The sequence below is a fragment of the Leptonychotes weddellii genome, chromosome 9, assembly GCF_054177405.1.
Source record: "Leptonychotes weddellii isolate Sample4059 chromosome 9, ASM5417740v2, whole genome shotgun sequence".
Lineage (NCBI taxonomy): Eukaryota > Metazoa > Chordata > Mammalia > Carnivora > Phocidae > Leptonychotes > Leptonychotes weddellii.
Genome location: NC_138377.1, coordinates 66,015,103 through 66,033,852, shown reverse-complemented (window position 1 = coordinate 66,033,852; position 18,750 = coordinate 66,015,103). Strand labels below are relative to the sequence as shown.

Below are 18,750 nucleotides of genomic sequence, written 5' to 3'. Positions count from 1 at the left end.
TTCTGCATGGAGCACTGGGTGTTATATGCAAACAATGAATCATGGAACACTACGTCAAAAACTAATGATGTAATGTATGGTGATTAACATAACATAATAAAAAAAATAAATCATATAGGAAATTAAAAGAGAAAAAATAAATAAAATGGTCAATAGAGGGGCTCCTGGGTGGCTCAGTCATTAAGCGGCTGCCTTTGGCTCAGGTCATGATCCCAGGGTCCTAGGATCGAGCCCCGCATCGGGCTACCTGCTCAGCAGGAGGCCTGCTTCTCCCTCTCTCTCTCTCCCTGCTTGTGTTCCCTCTCTTGCTATCTCTCTCTGTCAAAATAAATCTTCAAAAAAATAAAAACAAAATGGTCAACAGAGGAGCGCCTAGGTGGCTTAGTCGGTTAAGCAGCTGGCTCTTGATCTTAGCGCAGGTCTTGATCTCAGGGTCGTGAGTTTAAGCCCATGCGCTAAAAAATAAAAAAATAAATAAATAAAATGGTCAATAGATTTGAATAGACATTCACTAAAGAGCATACACAAATGGCTAATAAGCATACAAAAAGATGCTCAACAGCATTAGTCATTAGGAAAATGCAAAATAATATCACAATGAGATACCAGTACACACCAGCTAGAATTCATATATTCCAGAGGTTGACTGTACCAAGTATTAGTGAAGATGTGGAAAAATCAGAACCTCATACATTACTGGTGGGAATGTAAAATGGTACAACTACTTTGAAAAATATTTGGCTGTTTCTTAAAAAGTTAAACATATAGTTTACAATCCAGCATTTCTCTTAAGTGTCTATCCAAGAGAGCTGGAAACATGTGATCACCCAAAGACTTGTACCAAATCCTCATAGCAGCATTATTCATCATTCAGAATAAGGAAAGATGTCTTAAATAAAAAACAAAATGTACTAGTCATAAAGAAAATATTGATAAAGTCGACTACTTTATTTTTTTAAAGATTTTATTTGAGAGAGAGCATGAATGCACATGCGTGAGCACGGGGAGAGGGAGAAAGCTGAGCAGGGAGACGAGGGGGGGCTGAACTCCTTACTTGGCAAGCTGCTGAATAAGTGAATCTTTGAAAAAGAGGATTTGATTCTCAGTAAATGAAGCCAAAACCTAGGAACTCAAAACTAGTGGCCAGATAATAGATTGAAGATGTAGGTACTGGGTTAAATAGGGTGCTTGGAAATAGTTCTGTAACTGCAGACTTTTGTCCTGCAGATAAAGAATCCTGTGAACAGGCTTCTGAAGTCAGTGAAGCCCAAACTACAGATAGTGATGACGTAGTGACAGCGGCGTGTCTGAAATGTCCTAAGGCGGTAAGTACAGCGGGGTAATCATTGAGTGTGAGACAAGGTTGTAAATAATGACGTGTGCTTAACGGCCACAAAGGTGAAAACAATCCAGTTGTATTTTTTTTTTAAGATTTTATTTATTTATTTGAGAGCGAGAGAATGAGAGAGAGCACATGAGAGGGGGGAGGGTCAGAGGGAGAAGAAGCAGGGTCCCCGCTGAGCAAGGAGTCTGATGTGGGACTCGATCCCAGGTCTCTGGGATCATGACCCTAGCTGAAGGCAGATGCTCAACCCACTGAGCCACCAAGGGTTCCCAATAATCCAGTTTTAATGAACCCGATGGGAAATTGAAGGTATTTAGTTAAATTTACATTGTGAATGAATGGAAATGTCTTGATACAGTCTCTGATGAAAGGATCACTTTCTTGATTTGGTATAAATGAGGACTTGCTTCAGTACTTCTCTCCTTTATTTGGATCCCTTGCCTGCCTCCTTCATTGTGTACTGTGATTCATCTCCAGCCTGAGTCATGCCCATTTCCTCAATCCACCTAAGGAGAGCAGGTTTACTTTCGGAGGTGGAGGCTAGAAAAGAGGAAAGGATTATTTGTGGGAAAGCTCAGAAAGATCATTCGGTTTCTGAAGTTTTTGACCTAAGCTTTATTTGTTTTTTTTAAGATTTTATTTGTTTATTTGACAGACAGAGACACAGCGAGAGAGGGAACACAAGCAGGGGGAGTGGGAGAGGGAGAAGCAGGCCTCCTGCTGAGCAGGGAACCTGATGCGAGGCTTGATCCCGGGACCCTGGGATCATGACCTGAGCCTAAGGCAGACGCTTAATGACTGAGCCACCCAGGCGCCCCTTGACCTAACCTTAAAACCTGAAATTGCTGGGGCGCCTGGGTGGCTTAGTTGGTGAAGTGTCTACCTTCAGCCCAGGTCATGATCCCAGGGTCCTGGGATCGAGTCCCACATCAGGCTCCCTGCTCAGAGGGGAGTCTGCTTCTCCCTCTGCCTCTGCTACCCCCACCCCCGCCCTCTGCTCGTGCTCTCTCTCTCAAATAAATAAATAAAATCTTTCTTTAAAAAATAATAAAATAAAACCTGAAATTGCAATTATTTATTAAATATTACAGCCTCAGATCTCTTGTGGAACCAACTGAGGATACATACACACAAATATATATATGACTAAATATCTGCAGATACATTTAACAGTCACTGTATTAGAATCTCGTGGGGTTATAAGTGAGGTAGGAAACAAATCTCTCTCTTGAGCCAATAGAATGCTCCCTGACACATTTGTAGGTGCTCAGTAAATATTTGTTGAATGAGTGCCTGAATGAAAGATTGAAATCTGATTGAGGATTATGAACTTCATTAGAAACATTATAAGTATAGTGTGTCCTAGAATCAAGTGGTTAAATTATGTGATAGAAACTCTTAAGATTTGTAAGAATTCAGAAGAGTGAAATTATTGCTGCTTTTGTAAGGTCAGAAAACTCTTCCTTGAAAGTGAGAACTTGTACTGAGGATTTGCTGGCAACTAAAGGATATTGGAGTAGGGAGAAACCACTCAAAATCAGTAGCCTTAAACAGTTAAGATAGCAAATACTTAAGTTATTTTCTTCTGAACTTTTATCTCTCGTATCTTTCTTTAGCCATTACATAGTATCTTGAGAAATGCTTATAAGATGGATCAGAGCCATAGGATGTTGGAATGGGACTATAAAACCTTAGAGATCATAAAGGAGAAGATTAACTAATGTGTACAGGATATAGAGCTAGTTAGCAGAAGAGCTGATCTCCAGTAAAAGTTTCTAAACCAAGCCACCTCTCAGATCAACCTGAAAAGCAGTCAGCTGGTCAGCAAGTTTTTGAACTACAAATCAGACATTACATTTAAAATATTATTCAGAATTAAAGGCTCCTAAATAAGATCTCTTTCTGGAAAACCTTTGTGGAAGGAAAGGAAGAAAGGAAGGAAAGGAAATATTATTCAGAATTAAAGGCTCCTAAATAAGATCTCTTTCTGGAAACCTTTGTGGAAGGAAGACACTTCACCAACTGGAAAACTGAGCTTACTGGGGTGCTTGGGTGGCTCAGTCGGTTAAGCATCTGACTCTTGGTTTCAGCTCAGGTCATGATCTCAGGGTCTTGAGATCGAACCCCGCATCAGGCTCTGCGCTCAGCATGGAGTCTACTTAAGATTCTCTCCCTTTCCCTCTGCCCCTCCCCTGCTTGCACTTGTTCTCTCTCACTCTCTTAAAAATAAAAAGAAAACTGAGCTTACTTAGCAAAAACTTAGTGTTATTATCAAATTGAATTCACAGCACAAACACGTATAGTTGACCTTTGAACAATGTGGGGGTTAGGGACATGACCCCCTGCATGGTTGAGAATCCACACATAACTTTTTTTTTTTTTTTTTTTTTTAGATTTTATTTATTTGACAGAGAGAGACACAAGCAGGGGGAGTGGGAGAGGGAGAAGCAGGCTTCCCACCGAGCAGGGAGCCTGATGCGGGGCTCGATCCCAGGACCCTGGGATCCTGACCTGAGCCGAAGGCAGATGCACAACCGACTGAGCCACCCAGGCGCCCCCCCCCTTTTTTTTTTGGCTTTCTTATGAATGACATTAAACGGTACATGTTTTTCTTTTTAAAAACTTCTTATTTTGAAATAATTATAGATTTGTAAACAGTTGCACAAAGATGTACAGGCAGATGCCAGGTACCATTCATATAGTTTTTTGCATTTTTTTTTCTTTTTTGGTACACACTATTCTGAAATGTGCATTTACCTTCAGTAACATTTTGGGAGTCCATCCAAGTTGATATAATTTAGCTTTTTCTAGTTCATTTCTCTTAACTGCTGATCATTATTTTGTTAAAATAATATGTGACCTTTTATTTAGACAGACCTCAGTGGGCGATGCTGATTGCACTTCTATGCTATGCACTTGATATTCATTAACTCACTAAAGCCTCACAGCAGCCCTGTGAGTTGTTAACTCCTTCAGTAATTATGGAGTACCTGTCTTAGTATTTGCCAGGCTCTGTGGACACAAAATGGTGAAAAAGGCAGACCTGGTTCCTTTTGTCTTGAATCCTACATTCTCCTGAGGGAAAACAGATATAAGTCAGAAAATAAATAAGATTATTTGTTGACTTTAAATACTATGAAGAAAATAATTTGAGGAGCGCCTCGGTGGCTCAGTCAGTTAAGTGTCTGCCTTTGGCTCAGGTCATGATCCCAGGGTCCTGCTCCGCGGGGAGCCTGCTTCTCCCTCAGCCCCTCCACCCGCTTGTGTGCTCGCGCACTCTCTCTCTCTCTCCCTCTCTCTAGCTCTCTCGCTCTATCTCAAAATCTTAAAAAAAAAAAAAAAGAATTTGAATAATAGTAATGGGAGGGGTTGAGGCACCTGGCTGGCTCAGTTGGTAGAGTGTGCCACTCTTGATCTTGGGGTTGTGAGTTTGATCCCCACGTTGGGTGTAGAGATGACTTAAAAGTAAAATCTTAAAAAGAAAAAAAGATAGTAATGGTAGGGATTGAGTTAGGTAAGGTATAAGGAAATACTTCTCTGAGGAGGGGACTTAATTAAACTGAAATTTGAAGTGTGAGAAGGTAAGAGATGGAGGGAAATTGTCTCAGACAGAGGAACTGGCAAACGGAAAGACCCTGGTGTAGAAGAGGTTTGGTTTATCTGAGGTACTGGAGATCAAGAGATGGTTATAAACCAATAAAACTGGGGGGCAAAAAAAAAAAAGAAGAAGAAGAAAGAAGAAGGAAAGGAAGGAAAGAAAGGAAGAAAGAATAAAATTGCGTAGCCAGACTTTGTAAATGAGCCCTAACAGGAAGAAATGTTTGATGACCACACCTCGTCACTTTTGTTATTGTACAACCAGGTAACTACAATAAAACTGGGAAAAGAGAAAAAAAAAAATGTCACAGTGAACATCTCTGTTCACATGTATCTTTGTGTATTTGGCAAATGTTTTTGTGGAATAGATTCCTAGAAGTGAAACTGCTGGTTTTAAAAGGAATGTGCACTTGAACTTTTGATGGATACCTCCAAATGATCAGCCCCTAAATGATACCACTGTTACCCTATGGTGGCCTTTTCCCCCCAGAATTCTCAGTTCCTGACTTTAATGGAATGAGAGTGTCTGTAAGGGAAGGAATCAAAAGTAATTTGGAAAAATTTAGATCCAGGTGGCATGGAGAGGTAATGAAGCACCTGAGGGGTACGTTAGATGCTGGGACTATGGGGGCTGGTGAGGCCGACTTGTGGTCCTAGAACACAGGGAGCTGACAGCCTGGGAGGTGCTGTCCCAGAAGTAAAATGTGACACAAAGTAATTTAAAATTTCCTAGTGTCCACATGAAAAGTGTGAAAAGAAACAAGTAAATTTTAATAATATATTTTATTTAACCTAGTATATCCAAGGTATTATCATTTCAATATGAAATCAATATAAACAATTATTGAGACACCTTACATTTGTTTTTTTCCTGCAAGGTCTCCAAAATCCTGTGAATTTTACGCTGGCCGCTCCTGATTCAGATTAGTTACATTTCAAGTGCTCAGTAGCCACATGTGGCTAATGGCTATTTGTCATAGAGCATAACTGGGGTGCCATATTTTCCAGCTGCAAGTTGACATCCCTAGACAATGAAATCAAAACAGGGGGCCCCAGCCAGCACTTTTGAAAAACAAACAAAAAACTGAGAAAAAATAAAATACAAAATAATAATTTGCATCACACCTATTAAGGTTAAAAATTGTTTAAGGAGACTTTTATTTCAGTGATTTCTTTTTATACACACATATAAATATGCATAGGCCAAGTTTTATAGTTTGAAACCCACTGGTCTGGTGGCTGTTCATTTTTAACTATGGGAAAAAAAAAATGTTCATCCTCATTAAGCATAGGAGGCTTTTTTTTTTTTGGTAAGATGTTGCTGGGGATCATTCAGGTACTTATATAGCTATGAATACTTTTCTTTTTTTCCCAGACCTCAGTGTTTCCTAAAGTGTGTTCTTTGGAAAATTAAGCCCAGCCATGTCCAGGAAAAAAACAAAAGTGATTGTATAGTCAAATATGTTTGGAAAAAACTACCTTTGTATCATCCTCTAAAAGTGTCCTGATGCATATTAACATATTAAAGGCTGTAAGTCCAGTTAGAGAAAGCTGATAACTTTGTTAATCTTAATTTTCCAAAATGCATTTTTTTAAAGATTTATTGATTTATTTTCAAGAGAAAGAGCGAGTGGGAGGAGGGGCAAAGGGAGAGGGAGAGAATCTCAAGCACACTCAGTCCCTGCTAGCAGGGAGCCCGATGCAGGGCTCCATCCTGTGACCCTAAGATCATGACCTGAGCCAAAACCAAGAGTCAGACACTGAACCCACTGAGCCACCCAGCTTCCCCTCCAAAATGTATTTGATCACAGAACCACTCATTTGTAAAACACCTATTCCTCAGACACCTTTGAGAAGTTCTACTTCATTTTTATGAAACTATAGGGCCATAGGGGTCTCAGCTTAAAAATAATTGCAACAGGGGCATCTGAGTGGCTCAGTCAGTTAACCATCTTCAGGCTCTGTGCTCAGCATAGAATCTGCCTGAGATTTTCTCTCCCCCTCTCCCTCTGCTCTTCCTCCTGCTCACACACACTCTCTCTAAAATAAATAAATACATAAAATCTTTTTAAAAATTATAAAAAAATTACAACAGTGGCATTAGAGAACTTTCTAGGGTGACGGTTCTGTATCTTGAATGGGAAGTTGATTACACACTTGTATATATTTGTCAAAAGTGTACATGTTAGGTTTTGTATTTTACTGTGTGTAAATTACATACATAAATGTTTAGAAGTTAAACAGAGGGGCACCTGAGTAGCTCAGTCAGTTAAGCGTCTGCCTTCGGCTCAGGTCATGATCCAGGGTCCTGGGATTGAGCCCCACGTTGGGCTCCCTGCTCAGTGGGGAGCCTGCTTCTCCCTCTCCCTCTGCCTCTACTCCCCCTCGCCTGCTGCTCGTGCACTCACGCACTCTATCCCAAATAAACTCTTTTAAAAAATTAAAAAATAAAAGTTAAACAGATTGTCGGGAGCCACCCTAGGCAGTGTGATTTAAGAGTGGCTGTTATGCTTTCTTAATGACAGTCACTGTAAGAAATACATTTCTACATTGTGCCCAGTACAATCATATATAAACAAGAGCTTTAAGAAACAGGGCTTACCATTTACCATGAACTCTCATATTTTCTGTTCTATTCCATTCCATTCTGTCCTAGCCTATCTTACTCTTTTATTTAAAAAAAAAATACTAGTGAAACCCACAACCCACCTAGCTGACCCGTAAGTGTCAAAACCCACATTTTGGAAAACGTAATAGTTTTCATGGTGGAGACTGTAGGAGGGTTTGTGAGGGCTGTTGAGAGGGCAGCATCAAGTAGCTTTATTTTCAAGAGTCACCCAGGTTGTTCTGAGGTAGATTTGTTGAGAAATACTGCCTCTGGCTTCCTAGGAGAAGGCCTAGGAGCTCCACCTGCTTCCTAAGAGAAGCAAAGATGGGGGTGGGGGTGGATCTTGGGAGAAGTGAGGGCCTTGGCCTGGCAGCCTAGAGCACGGGAGAGTCCCCCCCAGGTGACAAGGGAGAACCATGGCTGGTTGGGGCCGTCCCAGACTGACCCCTTACTCGTGTCGGGACAGGACTTGCTGCCACACTGTGGAAGGGGAGGACTTCACATGGCCCTCAGCTGCTGTCTGGAAACTCGAGAGATGTCAGCCCTCCCCCTGGTGTCCCTAATGCAAAAATGGACGCAGGGACGGTCCAGAGAGAGGACAGTGGCCGTGGCGGCAACTCTGAGGCGGGGCTGGAAGGACAGGCGTTGCTGTGAAGGGCCAGGCTGCCCGGGCGGCCTGCTCTACGGCAGGCACTTTGTGGGCGCAGGAAGCTCTGGGCAGCGGCTTTACCGCTAAACTGATTCTCAAGGATGTGTGAGGTAGGGGCAACCTCGAGGGTCCCCTCCCTCTTCGGGAGCTTGGTGCTGTCGGCTGTCGCTCAGTAAACTTTGCTGCCCACCAAAAGTTTTTCAAGGGTATGTGAGATGGAATATGGCTACAACCGATGTCTGAGGGAGTCATGTGTTCATTAGATGGAGTAGAAACACTTGGAGCATCGCTAACCTATAGGAGATAAATAAGTATTTTCCTTGTCAGGGTTCAGAGAAGATGTGCATTGAAATTGTCTCCCTGGCCTTCTACCCAGAGGCTGAAGTGATGTGTGATGAGAATGTCAAGCAGGTGTATGTAGAGTACAAGTTCTATGATGTACCTTTGTCAGAGACGGAGACCCCAGTGTCCCTGAGGAAACCAAGGGCGGGAGAAGAGATCCACTTCCACTTCAGCAAAGGTGAGGCATCCCTTGTGCTTGGCTGCAAGAGTGGTCCGAGGGGTCAGAACTGCCCTGCACTTCCAATGGGGTGGATGCAACCATGTTATATATCAAAGTGATAGATGCATATGGTTTTATTTATGTTTTTTATTTTTTATTATTTCAATTAAGTTTTTATTTTAATTCCAGTGTAGTTAACATACAGTGTTATATTAGTTTGAGGTGTACAACATAGTGCTTCGACAACTGTATACATTATTCAGTGTTCATCATGATGAGCATACTCTTAATCCCAATCACCTATTTCCCCCATCCTCCCCGCCCACCTCCCCTCCAGTAACCCTCTGTTCTCTATACTTAAGAGCGATTTTTTGGTTTGTCTCTTCTTTTTCCTTTGTTCATTTGTTTTGTTTCTTAAATTCCACATATAGGTGAAGTCATATGGTATTTGTCTTTCTCTGACTTATTTCGCTTAGTCTTATACTCTCTAGATCCATCCACAGTGGCTGCACCAGTTGCGTTCCCACCAACAAGGCAAGAGGGTTCCTTTTTCTCCACATCCTCGCCAACACTTGTTGTTTCTTGTTCTTGTTCTTTAACCATTCTGACAGGTATGAGGTGATATCTCACTGTGGTTTTGATTTGCATTGCATAATGCAAATGATGCGTATAGTATGCATGTGCATTGCATAATGAGTGATTTTGAGCATCTTTTCATGTGTCTGTTGGCCATCTGTATGTCTACTCTGGAGAATGTTCATGTTTTTGCCCCATTTTTTAATTAGGTTATTTGTTTTTTGAATGTTGAGTTGTATCAGTTCTTTATGTATTTTGGATACTAACCCTGTACCAGGTATGTCATTTGCAAATATCATCTTCCATTCAGTAGGTTGCCTTGTAGTTTTGTTGATTATTTCCTTCACTGTGCAGAAGCTTCTTATTTTGATGTAGTTCCAATAATCTATTTTTGCTTTTATTTCACTTGCTTTAGGAGACATATCTAGAAAGAAGTTGCTATGGCTGATGTCCGAGAAATTACTGCCTGTGCTCTCTTCTAGGATTTTTATAGTTTCAGGTCTCGCATTTAAGTCCTTAATCCATTTTTTTTTAAGATTTTATTTATTTATTTGAGAGAGAGAATGAGATAGAGAGAGCATGAGATGGGAGGGTCAGAGGGAGAAGCAGACTCCCTGCTGAGCAGGGGACACCCCCCCCCGATGCGGAACTCGATCCCGGGACTCCAGGATCATGACCTGAGCCGAAGGCAGTCGCTTAACCAACTGAGCCACCCAGGCGCCCAAGTCCTTAATCCATTTTGAGTTTATTTTTGTGTATGATGTAAGAAAGTGGTCCAGATTCATTCTTTTGCATGTAGCTGTCCTGTTTTCCCAACTCCGTTTGTTGAAGAGACTTTTTCCCGTTGCATGTTTTTGCCTCCTTTATCAAAAATTAATTGGCCATATAATCGTGGGTTTGTTTCTGGGTTTTCTGTTCTGTTCAATTGATCTATGTGTCTGTTTTTGTGCCAGTAAAAATACTGTTTTCATTACTACAGCTTTGTGGTATATCTTGAAATATGGGAGATGGTGATACTTCCAGCTTTGTTTTTCTTTTTCAAGATCGTTTTGCCAATTTGGGGTCTTTTGTGGTTCCATACAAATTTTAGGAATATTTGTTCTAGTTCTGTGAAGAATGCTGTAGGTATTTTGGTAAGAATTACATTAAATCTGTAGATTGCTTTGGTTAGCATAGACATTTTAATATTTGCTCTTCCAATCAATGAGCACAGATTATCTTTCCATTTGTGTCATCTTCAGTTTCTTTCATTGTTGTTTTATAGTTTTCAGAGTATAGGTTTTCACCTCCTTGGTTAAGTTTATTCCTAAGTATTTTATTAATTTTGGTGCAATTGTAAATGGGATTGCTTTCTTAATTTCTTTTTCTGTTGGTTCATTATTAGCGTATAGAAATGCAATGAGGGGTGCCTGGGTGGCTCAGTCAGTTAAGTGTCTGACTCTTAATCTCAGCTCAGGTCTTGATCTCAGGGTTGTGAGTTCAAGCCTAGTGTGGAGCCAACCTAATAAAAATAAAAAAATAGTAACAATAATAATAAAGAAATGCAACAGATTTTGGTATATTGATTTTGTATCCTGTGACCTTACTGAATTCATTTATCAGTTCTAATAGTTTTTTGATGGAGTGTTTAGGGTTTTCTATATATAGTATGTCATCTACAAATAGTGAAAGTTTTACTTCTTCCTTACCAATTTGGATGCTTTTTATTCCTTTTTCTTATCTGATTGCTGTGGCTAGGACTTCCAGTACTGTGTTGAATAAAAGTGGTGAGAGTGAATATCCTTGTCTTATTCCTGGTCTTAGGGGGAAAGCTCTCAGTTTTTCACCACTGAATATGATGTTAGCTGTGGGTTTTTCACATATGGCCTTTATTATGTTGAAGAATGTTCCCCTTAAACCTACTTTGTTGAGGGGTTTTATCATGAATGGGTATTGTACTTTGTCAAATGCTTTTTCTCCATTTATTGAAATGATCTCTTATTGATATGATGTATCACATTGATTTATAAATATTGAAACACCCTTGTAGCCTGGGAATAAATCCCACTTGATCATGATGATTTTTTTAATGTATTGTTGAATTTGGTTTGCTAATATTTTGTTGAGGATTTTTGCATCTTTGTTCATTACAGATACTGCCTTGTAGTTCTCTTTTTTTGTAGTGTCTTTATCTGGTTTTGAATTTTGATGTTTTCCTGCCTCTTCTATTTTTTGGAATAGTCTGAGAAGAATAGGTATTAATGCTTCTTTAAATGTTTGGTAGAATTCCCCTGTGAAGCCGTCTGGTCCTGGACTTTGGGAGTTTTTTTGTTACTGATTCAATTTCATTTCTGGTAATCGGTCTATTCAAATTTTCTACTTCTTCCTGAATCAGTTTTGGGAGGTTATATGTTTCTAGGAATTTGTCCATTTCTTCTAGGTTGTCCAATTTGTTGGCATATAATTTTTCGTAATAATCTCTCACAATCCTTTGTATTTCTGTGGTGTCGGTTGTTTTTTCTCCTCTTTCATTTCTGATTTTATTTGAGCCCCCCCCTTTGATGAGTCTAGTTAAAGGTTTATCAATTTTGTTCATCTTTTCAAAGAACCAGCTCCTGGTTTTATTGATCTGTCCTATTGGTTTTTAAAGTTTCTCTTTCTTTAATTTCTGCTCTGATCTTTATTATTTCCTTCCTTGTACTGGTTTGAGTTTTGTTTATTCTTTTTTTAGTTCCTTTAGGTATAATGTTAGGTTGTTGGTTTTTTTGTTTTTTAATTTTTCTTGCTTCTTGAGTTAGGCTTGTATTCTTATAAACTTCCCTCTTAGAACAGCCTTTGCTGCATCCCAAAGGTTTTGGACCATTGTATTTTCATTTGTCCCCATGTATTTTTTTTTTATTTCCTCTTTGATTTCTGGGTTGACCCATTCATCGTTTAGTAGCATGTTATTTAACTTCCATGTATTTGTGCTCTCTTCAGATTTTTTCTTGTGGTTGATTTCTAGTTTCATAGCATGTGATCAGAAAAGATACATGGTGGGGCACCTGGGTGGCACAATTGGTTGGGCGTCCAACTCTTGGTTTCAGCTCAGGTCATGATCTTGGAGTCGTGGGATCAAGCCCTGAGTTGGGCTCTGCACTCAGTGTGGAGTTTGCTTGGGTTTCTCTCTTCCTCTCCCTCTACCCCTCCCACTTGTGCACTCTCTCTCTCTAAAATAAATAAATCTTTTAAAAAAAGAAAACTGAGCCTGGGTGGCTCAGTTGGTTAAGCGACTGTCTTCAGCTCAGGTCATGATCCTGGAGTCCCGGGATCGAGTCCCACGTCGGGCTCCCTCCTCAGCAGGGAGTCTGCTTCTTCCTCTGACCCTCCCCCTCTCATGCTCTCTCTCTCTCTCTCTGATTCTCTCTCTTTCAAATAAATAAATAAATAAAATCTTTTAAAAAAAAAGAAAAAAAGAAAAGATACATGGTATGACTGATATTTTTGAATTTGTTGAGACTTGTTTTGTGGCCTAATATGTGATCTATTCTGGAGACTGTTCCATGTGCACTTGAAAAGAATGTGTATTCTGCTGTTTGGGGATGGAATGTTCTGAATGTATCTGTTAAATCCATCTGGTCCAATGTGTCATTCAAAGCCACTGTTTCCTTGTTGATTTTCTGTTTGGATGATCTGTCCATTGATGTAAGTGGGGTTATGCATATGGTTTTAAAATATCAAATAGGCCTAGAAAGATTTTTAATTAAAATTGAGCAGTCCCGTTTTCCATCCCTTTTCCACAAATCACTCTCTGTCATCCTCCCCATTCTCCTCAGTCCACCACACCCCTTTTCACTTTTTCTGCTATTTCTTGTTATTTAACTCCATGTTTCTGAGTAATGTTTCTGTTGCAATTTCCTGACTCACCAATTTTAGATATTACCTGCTGACTTCCTATCGTGACACATAAAATTTATTTCTCTTACACTATACCCATTTTCTCTTCCTCCCATAGAGTTTGATCATAACTTTCATTTAATCCAATCTTAATTGTTTCTATTATTATGGATATGTAAATATTAATTCTTCAGAACCAAGTAGTATGCCGTGGTTATAATCCTTTATTATTTTGTTTGTCTCAATTTTTCGCTTGCTGTATCTTCATTATGCCCATTGTAATTCTTTTCACATCCTCCAACAGCCTTTCCAAGTTTTCAAATAATCCAAACCTGTCAAAAAATATATCAATTTTTTGTCCTTGAAGACCTTTCTTCAGCCCACCATTCAGCTATTATCCATACTGCTGCAATTTGGAGAATTTGATTTAATTCTCTCCTATACTGGATTTCTTGTCTCCTGGGTTCTCTGTCATCCTCTGATTCACTTTGATATTTTAATGGGTCATATTTTCCAGTAGCTTTTAAAGAAAGAGTACATTGGAAGGAAACATTTTGAGACCATCATGCATGAAGTCTCTTTATTCTACCCATATATTCAATTGATAATTAGACCAAGTATAGAAATCTATTTTGAAAACATTCTTATTCAGAATTTTGAAGCAGTTGGTCCATGGTCTTCGCCAAGAGTCTAACCTTTATATGAAAACTACTTCTACCTGTCCAGAAGACTTGAACATTTTATCTTTCTCTTCAGTGTTCTTAAATTTCAGGATAATGTGTATATTTTTCCTGTAATTGTTCTAGCCATCCAGGGGGCTCTTTCAATCTGGAAGCTTATGGCTTTTAGTTCTGGGAAATTTTATTGCATTTCTTTGATAATTTTGACCCCAGGATTTTCTCATTTTCTTAGTAGAGCTTTTGATCTTCCAAATTGATCCTCTAATTTTCTCATTTTCTTCCTATAATCCTACCTCTGCTTTTTCTTTCTATTTGGGGGAAATTTCCTTAGTTTTTTTTAAGATTTTATTTTTAAGTATGGCTCAGTCAGTTAAGCATCTGACTTGATTTCGGCTGAGGATATGATCTCAGGGTCATGAGATTGAGCTCCCCATCAGGCTCCACACTGGGCATGGAGCCTGCTTAAGATTCTCTCTCTCTCTCCTTCTGCCCCTTCCCCCATTCCCTCTCTAAATAAAAAAAAAATAAAGATTTTATTTTTAAGTAATCGCTGCATCCAATGTGGGGCTCAAACATACAACCCCAAGATCAAGAGTTGCATGCTCTACCAACTGAGCCAGCCAGGTGCCCCCTCAAATTTCCTTAATTTTATCTTCCAGTCATTGAAAATTTATCTTAAATTTCTAAGAACTGTTTGTTGTTGTCTGTTCCTCCTTTTTTTTTTTTTTCCCTTAAGTATATCCTTTCCTTATATGAGGTAGAAGTTTATTTCTTACCTGTATAAAATGAATTCTGAGGGGGGCAGTCCAGGACTGAGGATATGTGATTCTGTCAGGATCCAAACTCCTATCCTGCCTTCTTATCAACCTAGTGCCTGTCTTCCATCCTTTTGGTGACCCTGTCACCCTTAATGGCTGCCAGGGAAAGGAAGGATGCCTCCCAGTTGAGCCTGTTAAGCATGTTTCACATAACACAATAGCCAGAATTTAATCGTGCAGCCAAACCCAGCTAAAATAGAGGCTGGAAAACATAAGCTAATGTATTTGAGGCTGCAGCATTCCCATATAGAAATGAGGAGGAAGGGGAGGGCGGGTGTTGAGAGAGGCACCTTGAGTTGAACCTGCTGCAAAACTCAAACTCAGTCTCCTGGGGTTCTTCCAGCTGTAGAGTGGTGGAAGCACATTCATCTTGGCACAATGGCAGAACAGCATTCAGTGCAGATCCTAAGGCTTCCTTTTCATCAGGGTCGACAAACTTTTTCTTAAAGGGCCAGGTAGTAAATATTTTAGGCTTTGTGGACCAAATGGTCTCTGTCACAGCTATTCAACTCTGTCACTGTAGTTGGAAAGCAACCATAGATAATATGTGAACAAATAGGCATTGGCTGTATTCAGTAAAAACTTTATTTACCAAAACAGGTGGCCCACCCATGAGCCCTAGCTTGCCAACCTCTCTTTTCTATCATGGTTTTACCTATACCACTTATGAAAGTCTTAGTGCCCAAATAGTAACAGCGTATGATTCTTTGCTTTTCTCCTCTCTTATCCTTAATACAGTGATAGACCTGGACCCACTGGAACAAAAAGGCCGAAGGCAGTTTCTGTTTGCCATGCTGAACAGACAAGATCCTGAGCAAGGACGGTAAGCATCTTTCCACTTTGAAAGAAGGGAGATATCATCCACACAGGAGTTCAGGAGTTTAAGTTTGGTTTTGTGCTGATACTGAATATTCGAACAACTTCTTTCATATTAATTTACTGAATGGATTTCTCATCTGAGTCTGATTCATTTTTACAACTACCTGATAAACTGTATGAATCTCATCGGTGTAGTTCATCTCTCACCCATGCCAGCCCCCTGATAAGCACTATTTTTGTGGCAGCAAGTACTTGAATACTAACAGTGCTCTGTGAGGAATGGAAAAAACCCTTTGACATTCCCAGATAATTTATTTCCCACAAACACAGTACCATTGCTAGCTTACCAAATATTATGTCTTTATAATATTAATTTCATATTTAGTTGTTGTTGTTTTTTAAGTGGGCTCCACACCCAGCATGGAGCCCAGTGTGGGGCTTAAACTCATGACCCAGAGATCAAGCCCTGAGCTGAGATCAAGTGTCGGATGCTTCATCGACTGAGCCACCCAGACACCCCTCATATTTAGATTTTTAAAATTATTTCTCTACAGGATTACTTTGACTTTGATATAACTGAAATAAATTCTAGGCATACTATCAATTTTAGGAAAGTGTCCTTGTTATTCCTCTAATCTGAAGAGGCCTCCATTTAGAAGTTCCCGATGAAATGCACAGGACATAAGTTATACTAAGAAAATTATTCGTTGTTTAGCTAAAATTTGAAATTCAAATTTAAGTGGGCATCTGTTTGGGTTTTTTTTGTTTTTGGCAAGATCTAGCAATGTTGCCTCCTTTTCAAGTGTGTGGGTAAGAAATAATACAGGGCTGGTGTTTAATTTGCATTTACTTTGTCTCCAGTCAGTCATAGAAAGGACTGAAAAAGGAGCCACTGAAATAAACAGTGAATCTGACTCTGGTATCACTGTGCACTTAAACAGAAGCTGACTGGTAACTTTTGGGAATGGAAAGCGTTTGGTTGTTTCCATTCTGCATCAATGTTAAATTTATTTTCTTTTCTTCTCGCAGCATTCCTAGAATACGCTCTTCCTTTATTCCCTTACAGTGGTAGCTTTTTTTTTCTTTTTGTAACCTCCTATTCAATTTTAGATTTTGATTGATTTTACCTGTTTGCCAGTGTCGTACAGTGGACAGAACATTGGCTTTGTAATCAGAGAGGCCTGGTTTTGAATCCTGACTCTTCCACTTACTAGCTCTGTGATCTTTGAATATTACTTAACTTGAAGGCTTGTGTGAGGATACAACTGAAATAATGTAGTTTATCTAAAGCATCTGGGAGGCGCCTGGGTGGCTCAGTTAGGCATCTGACACTTGGTCTCAACTCAGGTCTTGATCTCAGGGTTGTGAATGAATGGATGGATGGATGGATGAATGAATGGATGAATGAATGCCCTGTACCTAGAAAGGGGAAACTTGGGGTCAGGGAGTCAGCATTATCCCTTTGTATTGTTGAAGTTCTCAGTAAGGATACAGAAGCATCATCACAAATGAATATCGCCTCATGAGCTAACAATGTATCACTTTCAGAATTTCTTTTTAGCTTAATCTTGCTTAGCTGTGATTTTAAAAGCTTGAATTTTTAGTCCTATTCTTGCTCCCTTACCACTATTTGCCACCAGTATTTGCTTTTAAAAAATTAATAGGGATACAGAATGTCCAGAATAGGCAAACCCAGAGAGACAGTCGATTGGTGGTCTCCCGGAGCTGAGGGGAGAACGGGAAGTGGCTGCGTGATGGCCGTAGGATTTCTTCTTGGGGCAATGAGCATGGCCTGGAATTACTGGTGATGGTTGGGCAACACTGATTTTACTAAAACACACTGAATTTTACACTTTAAAATGGTTAAGATAGTGAATTTATGTGTGAATGTTATCTCCAAAAATCAAGTAGGTACTAGTTTCTAGAATTCCTTCTTTGCGGGGCCGAGTCAGAATGATGAGTGCCGGTTGACTACTGGCCGCTTGCTCTCTGGTGCCCTGTCTCCAGACTTACAACTCAAAGGGATACACTTCTTATACATTTTGCAATTCTCTGTTCCTTCTGTTTTCCTTTGCTCCAGCTTGATACCCAACTTTTATTTAGAAATCTAAGAACTCTTCTAATTTCCTGTAATCTTGGTTTTTGTGCAAACACCTTCACTGTCAATGACAAATCTTTCATCAGAGTTGTAAGCTCTCTTACAAGGCAACCTATCTGAACAGTCTTTTGTGGGGTTTTTGTTTGTTTTAAAGATTTTATTTATTTGTCAGAGAGAGAGCGCACAAGCAGGGGGAGCGGCAGACAGAGGGAGAAGAAGACTCCCTGCTGAGCAGGGAGCCCGATGCGGGGCTCGATCCCAGGACCCTGGGACCACGAACTGAGCCGAAGGCAGATGCTTAACTGACTGAGCCACCCAGGCACCCGTCTGAACAGTTCTGAGACAACTTGATCAACTACATCATCTTGAGTCTTAGCTCCCTCTTCTCCAGGCCTATCATTACTTTAAAATACACCAATTCCTTACTCTTTCGCCATTATAATTGTGTAAAGTGGAGGCAAGGGAGAAGTGATTCAGGGAAAACGCTGTGTTATGTATGATTACTTTTACCTCATATATGTATTTTAAGCCTTACAGTATCAGCAGTACTGAGTTAAATGGAATTTTTCCTTTAGTTTAAAGTTTACAGTGGTAAGTGATCCTATGGACGACGAAAATAAAGAATGTCAAGAAGTAGGATACGCATTTCTGGAACTGTGGCAGCTCATGGAATCGGGAGGAGATGGTGTAGAGCAAGAGCTAGACAGTGAGTAATAAATGTTCATGCTTCTCAGTTTCACTTACTTCTAAGGAAATCAGCCAAATCACGAATACTCCTGTTTTACCTTCAGTATATAATTACCACTATGAAGTTGATGATGTAAATTGGATCAAAATCCCTACAGCTGTATTTCTTTCTAGATCGAGCATGAGAGTAGTCAGTTGTATATTTTAGTCCATGTACCCCGTGACAACTGGAATACAATCTTTTATGAATCTCCAGGGTTTGAAATCAGGGAATTTTGAAAAGACCAATTCTTTTAATTTCAGTCAGATTTAAAGATCAGAATTCCTGATTTCTCTTAAGCATATAAGGTTTGTAAAGGCAGCAAACACCCTCCTCTTGTCATACAGTCTCTTCCACAGACACCCACTCACCTGCTCCCTCACCCCTCATGGTGTTTGTTACCGAGGTTTTTGGGGTGGGTTTTTTTTTGGTTACCAAACCTTAACCATCCTGCTTCAGAAGTGTCTGGACTGTAT

At 39.9% G+C, this 18,750-nt stretch overlaps 1 protein-coding gene across 1 annotated transcript in view; it reads left to right on the top strand.

The window, feature by feature from the left end:
- RPGRIP1 (RPGR interacting protein 1) overlaps window positions 1-18,750 on the top strand; it is a 41,458-nt gene that overhangs the window by 19,486 nt on the left and 3,222 nt on the right. The window contains exons 11-14 of the mRNA XM_006731354.3: window positions 1,228-1,325; window positions 8,527-8,719; window positions 15,369-15,453; window positions 18,123-18,253. Of these exons, the coding sequence (XP_006731417.2) occupies window positions 1,228-1,325; window positions 8,527-8,719; window positions 15,369-15,453; window positions 18,123-18,253 (507 nt within the window). The remainder of the gene's footprint in view (window positions 1-1,227; window positions 1,326-8,526; window positions 8,720-15,368; window positions 15,454-18,122; window positions 18,254-18,750) is intronic.